The sequence below is a fragment of the Notolepis coatsorum genome, assembly GCF_963971535.1.
Source record: "Notolepis coatsorum genome assembly, chromosome: 2".
Taxonomy (NCBI): domain Eukaryota; kingdom Metazoa; phylum Chordata; class Actinopteri; order Aulopiformes; family Paralepididae; genus Notolepis; species Notolepis coatsorum.
Genome location: NC_140166.1, coordinates 183,891,459 through 183,904,564, shown reverse-complemented (window position 1 = coordinate 183,904,564; position 13,106 = coordinate 183,891,459). Strand labels below are relative to the sequence as shown.

Below are 13,106 nucleotides of genomic sequence, written 5' to 3'. Positions count from 1 at the left end.
CATTGCGTTCCACGGCACATACTAATGTCAAGTCAACAATAGCAGCATATGAGATCTAAGAACATAAAAAATTATAGATCAAAACACATTACATTTGACAAGATACATACACGATTTACTTGAAAATCATAACGAGATGTTGATAGACTTGAAACCTTGTTGCTCTGACGAGTTTAGACTGCTCTACTATGTGCTCACTGCCAAAGAATGCAGCCGTGTTATTTACAGTAGATATCGTGCGCCATGGTTACAGTTGCAGTCTTTACTACTGCTGCACCCAGTCTAGATGTGTATGAGATTTAAATAGCTGTCGGCCCCAGAGAGGAGGGATACTCCCGTCACTGTTGGCCGTTACTTTTGTCTATCTTGCAGAGGTGCGAGCAACTTGACAGCTCATATATGCGCCTGCGCAGAACATTTCGGACCGTTAGCTGTCAAATAAATAGAATGCTTTCTCTACTAGACCCGACACGAGCTAGCTTGTAGAAACTTGTCCAAAGTTAAACGAAAACGGGGACCATCACACGTCAAGAATTGTATAACTAGCGGCAACTCTTTGGACACTTTAATTTTATCTAAGAAATGAGACTCAAGGAGTTTTTAGGAGGGGAGACTTGTGGTAGTGTCCTATGACTGCTACCCCCTGCTACCTCGGGCGCTCCCCGACGCGCAGCGCTTGCTTGGCTGCGCAACTGACCGTGAGTTGACGGTTACATCCACCAGGCACAGAAAACGTTAGGTCGTCACTATGGAAGTCGCGTAGGGTCGCATATTATGGTGTAGAACTGCAATAACAGTGACTGTCGGAGTAACTAGTTCCACAAGCACCGTTGCGATGGGCAACACGGGGATGGAGGAGTTGATCCCAATGGTGAACCGTCTTCAGGATGCTTTCAGTACCATCGGCCACACCTGTAACCTCGACCTGCCACAAATCGCCGTTGTGGGCGGCCAAAGCGCGGGGAAGAGCTCCGTGTTGGAAAACTTTGTGGGCAGGTACAGTAAAGGACACCGGCACACACACATCAGAGTGGTAGGCAGGCTAGCTATATCTATATGATGGATGTTAAAGGGGAATGTTCCTGTACCCCAGGAGTTCAGTCAGTATTTGTGTACACGCACCACTCTCCTATAGCAGAGAGAGACAACCCTCAAATCGGTGATGGCGTCACTGTAAACATGGGAATTTCCCCATCCCACAGACAGTGAATGAGGTTCTGAATTTGTGAGGTCAAAGCATGTTTGCTCTTACACCCACACACACACGCTATAGGTTTATATTCTAGCTTTGATAGAAGGTCTGAACCAGAACTAAAACCTAATTTGGGTGTGAGATCTTTAACTGCCCCAAATGCACACAGCAAGGCCTATATGACTGTTCAGTGCTAATTTTGAACTAGTCAGGCCAATAATTCATTAAATAAATAGTTTTTAAGATATATGCATGTTGATTAGGCATGTTCACTGGATGAAGAGGATGTTTTCCGTTGTATTGTGAATAAGCCAAATGTTTTGGCAACCACGAGGAAGGAACCAGAGCCATACCATGCCTAGACAGAAATCACTGAGATGGTCTCTGTCTCCATCAGCACCATGTTGCATTGCACTCATTATGGCCTGTTTCTTTTAGTTTCAAGTTTCTTTAATAGTTGTCATACAGAAGTACAGAATACTTTTATACAAAATGCTTCTTACTGTTACGCTCCAGAGACTGTGCAAGACAAGATAAGTATGAAATAAAATAACATAGTATAGCATGTAAATTAGAAGTAAAAAATGAGGTCACAGTGTTCAGTATAGACATATGTACAATGTTCGATGCATAATAGACGTAACTGAGTTACCATATAACAATATACTATGCAGTGTACTAATATACAATACTATATAGTGCAAAGCAGAAATGGGATGAGGTACAATTTAGGTACAATTTACAGTAGGTGTACGAGTTGTAGTGCAAATCCTTTATCAATAAATATAAAGTGTGTTTGTGTGATCTAAAGTGTGGAGAGTGGGTGCTGCAGTGTGTTGTTTGTTTAAGTGAGTGTGTGCGTGTGGGTGTGTGTGCTATGTGCAATTGATGGTTGTTGCATAGTGTTTATTGTTCGTTGAGCAGCCTGATGGCCTGGGGATAGAAGCTTCTTCTGAGTCTTTCTGTGCTCGCCTTAAGACTCCGGTATCCGGTATTTTAGTCTGAAGTGGTGGTACATGCCTGAGATAGCAACATACGGCCATGGCCAGCAAAGCAGCTTATCTTTCCTTGGGTGTTTGTGAAGGGCTGGGGTCTGCCTGGAATCTGGAAAGGAGAACCACTGCATGTTACACTCTGTATCCGTAACAAGTTATTCAGTCAACCAGAACAGGCTTTTGTTATAGCTGCCCCACTAGAGTAATGTCCTGGTGAATGCTGTCGACTCTTTGCTGGTGTCTCTTTAAATGATGTTTAAAATGCCGTCAGATAAGTGGGCAGATTTAGCAGTGCCATCATGTCAGAAAATAATGTTGGCCAAGAAGTTACTAAGGTTAGTAATTACAGAATTCTGAAGTTGTTGGACAAGTAGAACTCTGTAAACGTAAGGGCAGCTACGCAGTCCATTTGTCCAGTAGGCCTTCTTAGAAATACAAGTTTGCAACATTTCCTCTAGATATCTCAAGTGTTTGTTTTCCCGAGTGTCTTGATATCTTATCACAGTGGCTTGTGTCTCTTTGTCTGAACCATGACTGTGTTGTGACACTTCATTGTTGTCGACCCATGTTATCACAGCTGTTTGATCAGTGGCAGGATGCAGAAGAATAAACGCCCTTAAGAGACACACCTTTAACAGGAAGAGGCCAGAGGGTCGTACTCAGAAAGGAAATTTAACACATCTCATTTTCATTGGCTATTGTACTGTACTGTCCGAGGACGACCTAGATAGTTACTGTTTAGTTTTTTCCTACAGTATAGCTATTAGCTAACAATTGTTAGTTCTTCTGAGATCAAGAAATATGCCACACTATATGTGCCATTAGGGTGTAACGGTACACAAACCCCCACCCCACCTACCCAACCTCCTCCAATGTACAGTTTCTACGTCAAATGTATATACTCTCTTCTCTAGACTCTTTTTGTATCACAAACAGTATTGTATTTGCAAATCTGGTATGTCATAAATGTATAGATGTAGCAGTACTGATATCTGTATGTCGTGTATGTCATATATGTTATGATGAATTGAAAATGGGGGACCCTGATGTAAACAAGACGAAAGTCTTTCTCTGGTCTGCATCCCCTTAACAATTGTATGTATTGAACTGTACTGTACCCATTATCCAATCTGTTAATAAAGTTTTCAATCAATCAATTCAATCAAAACGGTACGTACCTCGGTTTTGAAGTCAAGGTTCGGTACGGGTTTTCGGTACAGTGGGGGAAAGTTTGGCTTTCCATGTTCCACTCAGGGGTGATGTAGTTTGCAGTAACTAATTATACTTGTAGGGCTGTCAACGAATATTCTATATTGAAATTAATAATCGACTTGTAAATGTTTTTAATAATAATAATAATATTAGATTGTGAAAAAAACAGCCCCCAGTGGGAGGTCGTTAGTGGTTAACATACCGTTGTATTTGTATTTGTTCGGTACGGTACGGTACACACTGAAATGGTTCGGTATGGATATGTGTACCTTTACACCCCCCAATGATAACTTGCACCTTCTTGCTTATTTGTTGTGTGATATGACTTATAAAATACAACTGACATACTGGCTGTTACTCAATGATGATAATTAGTCTACATGGTTATGAATGTATACAGTATTTCTCCCTATGCATTATTGATGACTGGCGGGCATTTTGATTTGCATTCCAGATCTGTCCCAGAGTTGGTTCGAGTGAAAGTTGCTATGCTAAAGGCCAATTCCAGCGTTTATGGATGTTACATTCAGAGAGAACATTGGAAACTTAACTTAACATTGACAAGGCATCGATTTGAATTGGAAGTATAATTTACACATTTTAGTTACACTTATTGAGATAAAGATGAGCCTGCAGTAAGAAATGTTTTGACCTTTTGGATTTTGAGATAGGTGACAGAAATTGACAAGCTTTTCGGACTCACTGAACACATGATGAAAACTCTGTGAATATCTTTTTCAAAGAATAACATGTTTACTATCACTTTGTAGGGAAGGGTTTGAGGTACCCAAAAAGCACATTCAGGAAAACCTGGCATTTCCTCTCAAGGAATGAATCACAAAAAAGTGCCGTTATGGATGTTACACGTCTGAAATAGACAAAAAACACTATCAAAAATAGAACTTCGGTGGACCATTTTGAGGGTCAAACCAGTCTGGATTCATGTTGTAGTCTGAAAAAATGCCAGGAGAGAATTGTTGAATATATATAGAACACAAATGTTCTAGAATGTTCGATTATGACATCATACTGTGACATCACAAATGTTCTAGAACGTTTGATTATATCATACTGTGACATCACAAATGTTCTAGAATGTGCTATTATGACATCATACTGTGACATCACAAATGTTCTAGAATATACTATTATGACATCATACTGTGACATCACAAAAATCACAAACAAAAAACAATAATATTTTCTTTTTTTTGGTCTTAAATAGTTTCAAAATATCAGTCACTTCTGAAAATAAATTACAAAAAGTTTTTGGAAAATAGCTCTTTATTTGATTAACATAAAAACTTGTTTTCTATACAGAGAACAGCAATATTAATATCGGTTAAATCAGAAAATGAGTTTTGGAGCAATTCCATGAAAATGTCAACCTCACCATGAAAAAGAAAGTTATAAAAAATCAAGTCCAATTCACTCTGCCTGGACTGGTTCAGAGAAATGGCATCTTCCTCTGTTATCCATGTGAGGATTGAGGTGTTCATGAATCTGATCAAAACTGACCCAAGACTTGTTCTCTTTGGTTGGAAGTGCAGCGGTAAGCCTCCATAAGGGACATGGACATGCGTTTTTTAACCCTCTGCTTGACTCCTTCTCTTATGGTCACTGCATCCTTCATTCCTGGGGCCTGTCTTGAAGTGTCGTCCCTGGAATAATACTCATTTACTTTCTGTTTGGTTTCATTTGGGGTTTCTGTGTTTTTTGGGGTGGGTTTCTTGTCACGATACTCGGCAAAACAATAACAAATACACATGTAGGCTGAGCCGACGCGAGGGGGAGATGGCCGACAGCAGCCGATTAGCAGTAGGCTAACGTGGACACAGGAACGGTAGATCGTGCAGTGACCAAATTGCCACCCTCAGGATCATCATCGAGCAATCCATAGAATGGCATGCACCTGTCTATGTCAATTTCATAGATTTTGAAAAGGCATTCGATAGTGTAGACCGCGAGCTGCTTTGGAAACTCATGGCACACTATGGAATCCCTAAAAAATACATCAGCATAATCAAGAACATGTATCAGGACATGAAATGCCAAGTGTAACATAACGGATGTGCACAAGAACACTTCAAAGTGCTCACCGGCGTGAAACAGGGCTGCCTACTTTCCCCCTTCCTCTTCCTCCTATGCATCGACTGGATCATGAGGCAAACCACAACCAATAAAAAGACTGGCATCCAGTGGAGTCTAACGGAGCACCTCGAAGACCAGACTTTGCGGATGACATCGCACTACTCTCACACAACTATCAACAGATGCAAGACAAAACCCAGCTGTTAGAAACAACTGCAGCTGGACTTGGGCTCAAAATAAATGGACAAAAAACTCAAGTAATCAGAGTCAATAATAAAAGCACAAACTCCATAACCATCAGGGGCCAGACACTGGAAGAGGTTGACAAATTCACATACTTGGGTAGTGTTATAGCTGTTGATGGCGGGACTGAGGAAGACGTAAGGGCAAGAATAGGAAAAGCAAGAGCAACATTCAACATGTTAAACAAGATATGGAAAACCCGAAACAAACTCAACACCAAGCTCAAAATCTTCAACTCCAATGTCAAATCCATTCTGCTATATGGCTCTGAAACCTGGAAAACCACCACTAACATCAACAATAAACTGCAGACCTTCATCAACCATTGTCTGAGACGTATCCTCAGGATCTTCTGGCCAAACACAATCACCAACATCAAGCTGTGGGAATGCACCAAGCAAGAATCAGTGGAGGTCCAGCTGACCAGGAGAAAATGGAGCTGGATTGGGCACACACTTCGAAGACACAAAACCGCAATAACCAAACAGGCATTAACCTGGAACCCACAAGGCAAGCGAGGTAGAGGAAGACCCAAAAACACCAAGTGACACTGAGCAGGAACTCAAGACAAGGGGACTGACGTGGAAACAGCTGGAGAGGATGGCGCAAGACAGACGGGGGTGGAAACTTTTCATCAATGGCCTATGTTCCGAAAGGAATAAAAGGCCTAAGTAAGTAACGTGGACACTGCTCTGCCCTAGACCAACAATGTGTGAAAAAGTTGTGTCTGGAAATATGTTGGATTTTAATCAAACAAGGAGTCATAAAATACTTCTGATTTAAATCAAACAAAAGGGTCATAATCGGATTTAACAACACACATTTTTGATAGTGTTTTTTGTCTATTTCAGATGTGTAACATCCATAACGCAAAAATGTAACATCCATAATGGCACTTTTTTGTGATTCATTCCTTGAGAGGAAATGCCAGGTTTTCCTGAATGTGCTTTTTGGGTACCTCAAACCCTTCCCTACAAATTGATAGTAAACATGTTATTCTTTGAAAAAGATAGTCACAGAGTTTATCATGTGTTCAGTGAGTCCGAAAAGCTTGTCAATTTCCGTAACATCCATAACGCTGTGTATTTTGTCACCTATCTCAAAATCCAAAAGGTCAAAACATTTCTTATTGCAGGCTCATCTTTATCTCAATAAGTGTAACTAAAATGTGTAAATTATACTTCAAACAAAGGGGTCATAATCGGACTTAACAACACACATTCGCAATGTAACATCCGTCACTTGCAATGTAACATCCATAACGGTAACATCCATAACACTTGTAAAGAATACAAAAAATAAGACCAGAATGACTAATTGTTGCTAATATGTCATCTTTATAAAAGTTAGCTTATTTGCTTATGAAGTTTGGTTGACATTGCATTCCAGTTATGACAACTTTTCCTGGAAAACGTTATGGATGTTACATTCGCTGTCCCATAAAGGGGGCATTATAACAGCATGCTTCACCTGCCAATGGAAAGACACAAAGTACATAATTGATTCACATATTGATACAACAGCCCTTCATGACCAAAGGTGAGGTTAGAAAAATATCTGTAGATTTTTTTTGCCATTCTGGCCATTCAAACTGTAAGATTCTGATCAAACTGGCCAGTATCACGTCTTCGTCTGTTTGGCCCTCCATCCAATTCCTCTGCGTTGTGTACTTTTAATGGTCCTGACGTCTCCGATACTGGTAGATAAGATCCTTATCTCCCCCCCGTTAGTGCAATCCGTAAACCATAATACTTCCCCACCTCCGTAAGAATTCGACACTTCGACAACGTGAAATACCTTACAAGGAAAAGCGTGGTTTTATTTCTCTAAACAGAAACCTCAGCTCAGATGTTAACAGATTGTATTGTCCTTGAAGAGTATATTTCTAATGATCTTTCGGTGTGTTCATATTATCGTCCTTTTGCTGTTCAGTCCAATAGTGTTCAGGCCTGTTCGTTAGCCTAAAACCATCCTCGTGGTAGCCGAAGCTACTGGTGATGTGCCATTCTCCCCCCCCCCCCCCTCTCTCTCGTCGAGAGGAGAGAGTCTCTTCTGGTTTCTTCCCTCTTAGTCTCAGTCAGATTTTAGTCCCGGAAACACCATTTGACTTATAGATGTTCGTCGTCGCAACGACGGCCCCGCCTTCTGGTTGTCATGCGACGTGTTGTCATGACAACTGCATAACCTTTAACACTAATAAACTTTCGGTGTGTTCAGATTGTCCAGACTACTGTGTCTCCTCCAGTAGTGTGAAAAAACATGCATTCTCATAAATATTACGATCAAATCTATTTTGTACTTCAAAATATAGACCTTGATGATACATTTGAAATTGGTTTGGTTATGGTCATGTTATTTACATTTTTTCATGGTGAGGTTGACATTTGCATGGAATTGCCCTAAAGTGTTCTGTATATTGGATGGTTGGTTACTTTATGATAAAAGCTCTGTATTTATTAAGATTAGGATTATAGGGCACTTGTGTTTAGGCTAAAATGGACTGATGGTGTCAATGTTCTGCTGTTTTGACCCACCACTGCTGAGAGAATGAAGGAGAAATCACTGCTTGTTCACTCCATGTCATCTATAAATAAGTATTATGGCAGTAGTAAATATGTAGGTCTGCTGGGCTTATGTTTCAGTCTCTGATATAATGTAAAGGACATTATGCAAGTGTGTATTGTGATGTATTACAGAATATGAATGTACTCTGTATGATAGCATGTACAACAGTGCTGTATACCGCATAATATATAAATTTTGTGTATATGCATGGCGGTGTGAGTGGCGCGCAGGCTGTTTGTGTTTTCCTTCGGTCATGACGTGCTTTATCTGGGGGGGTGTCTTGGATGGGGATGTGGTAACTATGGATTGATGTGTGGGGTGTTTGGGGGACTGCCTGTTCCGGGGCGGTTCACATGCCTTCGAGCAACATTGTACTATTGTACTTATTTTATGCCTATTCTTATGTCTGCACGTTTACGTTGCACTACTTTTATTGTATTATTATTACTTACATGAAATCTTTTATACCTATTGTTATGTCTGCAATTTATGCATTGTTTTTTATTCTGTCAATTGTGTGCTGATTTTATGCTAATTGCTGTGGGGCACCCTGGACTGTGGTCCATGTGTGAAATGTGCTATATAGATAGTTATTAATATTTATTATTATGCAAAGGTATGGATTTTTACAATACCGCCATCCACAATATATACATATTGTAAAAAAAGAAATATATACATACATGCGTATATTCTGTATACCTTTTATTTTTAGTTAATACAAATGTTTTCCTTGCAGCAGTATTAAAACATTTAAAGAAAATAGACCATTTTGTATAAAATAGCATCATGACAACGATATGTATTACAAGATATAGACATAAAATAGATGTCATATCACAATGTAATTTGTACTGGAATACGAAATACCGTCAAATACAGGTATATCATCAAAACAAAGAAAAATATTGTGATATATTTTGGCTTTATTGCCCAGTCCTAGCGAAGATTACTCCATGCAGTCTGACCCCGTGTGCTTGTGTGTATGCATGCACGAGTGTTTGATTTCCTCATTCATTATCTCTTATCTTTATTTTATCTTTTCTCAGGGACTTCCTCCCTCGAGGGTCAGGAATCGTTACTCGCAGACCTCTAATCATCCAGCTTGTTAGTGCCAGCAAAGGTTAACACACACACACACACACACACACACACACACACACACACACACACACACACACACACACACACACACACACACACACACACACACACACACACACACACACACACACACACACACACACACACACACGCACACACATTTTAAATGCTTTATTTATGTCCACATAAATACAAAGTACATTAAGGACATAAACACTAACAGTGCAATTAGCTCATTGGGAGTCATTAAATTATGTCGTACACATACAATATTGACACAGATGATGTTTTAAAAACAGATACAATAGCATTTCCGTAAATAAATAAGAAAAAAGCAACGCCATCTCCAAATAGAGCGGCTACCAATAATAGCAGATATAGAGCAATACCTTGCTAACTGTAGCCTTTCTCTTGGAGATGTGGGCCATCTGAAGGCCCCTAACCACCAGCTTGTGAACATGACCCAGGCTGCCAAAAATTAAAACTAAAAGTTGACACTTGTAGCCTAGTTGTGAGATGTTTAGCTTGAGCTGCTGATATTTCAGCAACTTGGTTAAAAAGGCTTCCTCCAGGCTGTGATCGAAGGTACAGCCAACCTCTAGAATAAACACCTCTCTACTACTCTCATTAACCACCACAACGTCAGGGGTGTTGACTGAGATGTTACAGAACACCTCTGAATCATTAGCACACAGGCCAAACATGCTGGGCTTAACAGTGCAGTGCTTGTGCAGTGATGTAGAGGACCCAAGAGTAGATCCGATATCTTTCGATATCAAGTCCACAATTCTGTCGTGCCTACAAATGTAAAGCCCTTTGTAAGCATGGCAACCATTTAGGATGTGCAACATGGTTTCAGTGATCTGCACATGGCCATGGTGTATACAGTGAGGGCTATGACTGTCAGGAAGCCAGATGGAAAGATTCAGCTTAGTTGGGAAAACCTGCAGTCTAGCTTTTAGAGTGAAGATGATAATACACTCTTAAACACTGCATGTGAGACTTAGTGATCAGCTCACACACACACACACACACACACACACACACACACACACACACACACACACACACACGCACACGCACACGCACGCTCACACGCTCACACGCTCCTTGACCTGAGGTGAGCTACAGCAACGCGGCATGCACTAATACAGTATGCATCCAACAGATGGCAGTGTGGTCACTGAGCTGAGGCTCCATGATCCCTGGGCGACAGTGTTGGAATACAGTCAACTAATGTACAGAGCGAAGAAACACACTGTTCTACTTGTGTCCTCCAGCCTCAGCAATACCACTGCAGCAACATACTGACATCTGCCTCGCATGGCTCTCAGAGATGCTTGCCTTGCAATTATCAACGTAAACTATTTGCCCTGTACCTTAACACATACCAGGAATGTGTCCACTGTATTTAACCCATCCTAACTATTCAGGAGCAGTGGGGCAGCCACAGTCCAGCGCCCGGGGGAAGTAGGGCTGTCCTCCACCAGGGAAACTCCACTAATAGTCATAGTCATAGGATTTTGTTGCCTGATTGAATAGTTGATTTTATAGACAAATCTGTAGAATGCGGTTATTGTCCTTCTGCAAATTAATGCAGCCATGCAGAAGGACCTGATTAAATCTTGTGCTTATTATTAAATACCAAAGCATGTTTGTCAATATTATTGTGATGCCCCATTCTATTGGTAATAACTCAGCATGGGGGGGAGGGGGGGGGAATAAAAAGTTACATTTAGCATTTAGTTGACTAATCCACTAAATGTGGTCAGCCCCATTGTATTATTTAAAATACGCCCTTCTTTTCCTTGGTTCCGTCCAGAATATGGTGAGTTTCTCCACCTCAAGGGGAAGATGTTCACAAACTTTGATGACGTCCGGCTGGAGATCGAAGCAGAGACACAGAGGCTCACAGGGCCCAACAAGGGGATCTCTCCCATCCCCATAAACCTCCGGGTCTACTCGCCGCATGGTAACTCACCGCTGTCGATGCATATGCACTTTATTACATTGTGTGTGTGTGTATCAGGACGAGGACCACAATGGAAATAAGTCTCTGACTTTATTGTATGATAATTCCTCAAACAATGCAATGCATGTGATGTGTGTATCTTAACATGATCTGTTTAAATAAATTCATTCATATCCATTCCCATGACAATAACACAACCGTCTCTCGTGTGTGTGTGTGTGTGTGTGTGTGTGTGTGTGTGTGTGTGTGTGTGTGTGTGTGTGTGTGTGTGCGCGCATGTGCGCGTGTGGGTATGTGTGCGCGTGTGGGTATGTGTGTGTGTGTGGGTATGTGTGCGCGTGCACATGTTTTTAGTGATGAACCTGACTTTGGTGGATCTGCCTGGCATCACCAAGGTGCCAGTGGGCGACCAGCCGGTGGACATAGAGTACCAGGTGCGGGATATGATCATGCAGTTCATCTGTAAGGACAACTGTCTGATCCTGGCCGTCACACCAGCCAACATTGACCTGGCCAGCTCTGACGCACTCAAACTGGCCAAGGATGTTGATCCACAAGGTAAGTCTCATACACATAAGCACCGGAACGGCCTTTACAGTGGGGGGGCCAAAATCTTTCCATATATGTAGGCATCACTTCTATAAAGGTAGTAGGACCTTATGTGATCATCATTAATATGATGTTTTTTTATTGTGATATTCTGCTGCTTTGATTCTGTGTTTTTCCCCCACTGAGTGACAAATGCCTGAGTGCTTCAGTCTTTCTTTTAAGTGCTTGTAAATGCTTCATTTTAGTGTGCATATAGGTGGCAAAAAAGCCAGTAAGGCTGTTGAAAGTGATTCTCCAGGAATTGGCTGGCTGCGGTGCGTGCGGCGTGCATTGATTGGATAGCTTGCAATCTTTTGAGAAGAGATCCACAGGTTTGTATAAACAAGTTGTTTATCACCGCAACATATGAGATGTTGCAACATATGCTTCGCTCCCTCCTACAGTGGTCGAGTCTGAAATTGAACAGGCAGTGCAAGTGAGAGTCAATGATTGTGTACCAAGGTCTGGCAATGTGAGACTATTGCTAAATGAAGTAGAAATGTAACAGTAGGTTAAAAAAGGAGAAAACTACTATAGCAATAATATTAGCAATATGTTCTCTCTGTGCAGAAGGTAAATGCTCTGAGCACTCACAGCACTCACAGCACGAGTAATTAACCCTTTGTGTCTGCCTCTTCATGTTTCACTCTGTGTGATGAGCATGGACAGAGACCTTTCAAAGGGAGACCAGCCAAGTTGCTCTTACTTCCTGTAATGTGTCACGTAAATCCCCTGTGTACATTCAAAATTTACTGCGCCCCTACTCCCCCAGTCGTGCACTTAGGTCCTCCCACCAAAATCTCCTGGTCGTCCCACGGACCCGGTTAATAACCAAAGGTGACCGGTCTTTCCAATTTATGGCCCCTACCCTTTGGAACACCCCCCCTTTCTATGCGTTCACTTGACTCCCTATCCACTTTTAACGAATAGTTGAAAAAGTTTTTATTCAGACAGGCTTTTAATTAATTTTAATTAATTCCTGGTTGTATACTTTGTTTATTTATTTATAATTGTTGTTTTGTTTTTAGGACTGACATTTATGTTGCACTCATAGTTAGTTATTTAATTTACTTATGCTATGCCTATGCTTACGTTGTGTCAGAATTGTTTTATGTGTAGTGCGTTTATCTCTATGTGACTGTTG

The 13,106-nt window shown here is 41.1% G+C and overlaps 1 protein-coding gene across 3 annotated transcripts in view; it reads left to right on the top strand.

Annotated features, from left to right (window-relative positions):
* The first annotated feature begins 455 nt into the window (after positions 1-455).
* The window catches only part of dnm3a (dynamin 3a), a 104,974-nt gene continuing 92,323 nt past the window's right edge, over positions 456-13,106 (top strand). For 2 of the 3 annotated variants that reach the window (XM_084309043.1, XM_084309042.1), the window contains exons 1-4: positions 456-996; positions 9,348-9,421; positions 11,225-11,374; positions 11,729-11,932. In XM_084309043.1, the coding sequence (XP_084165169.1) occupies positions 836-996; positions 9,348-9,421; positions 11,225-11,374; positions 11,729-11,932 (589 nt within the window). In that variant the 5' untranslated portion in view covers positions 456-835. The remainder of the gene's footprint in view (positions 997-9,347; positions 9,422-11,224; positions 11,375-11,728; positions 11,933-13,106) is intronic. The other variant, XM_084309044.1, reaches the window with a different exon arrangement.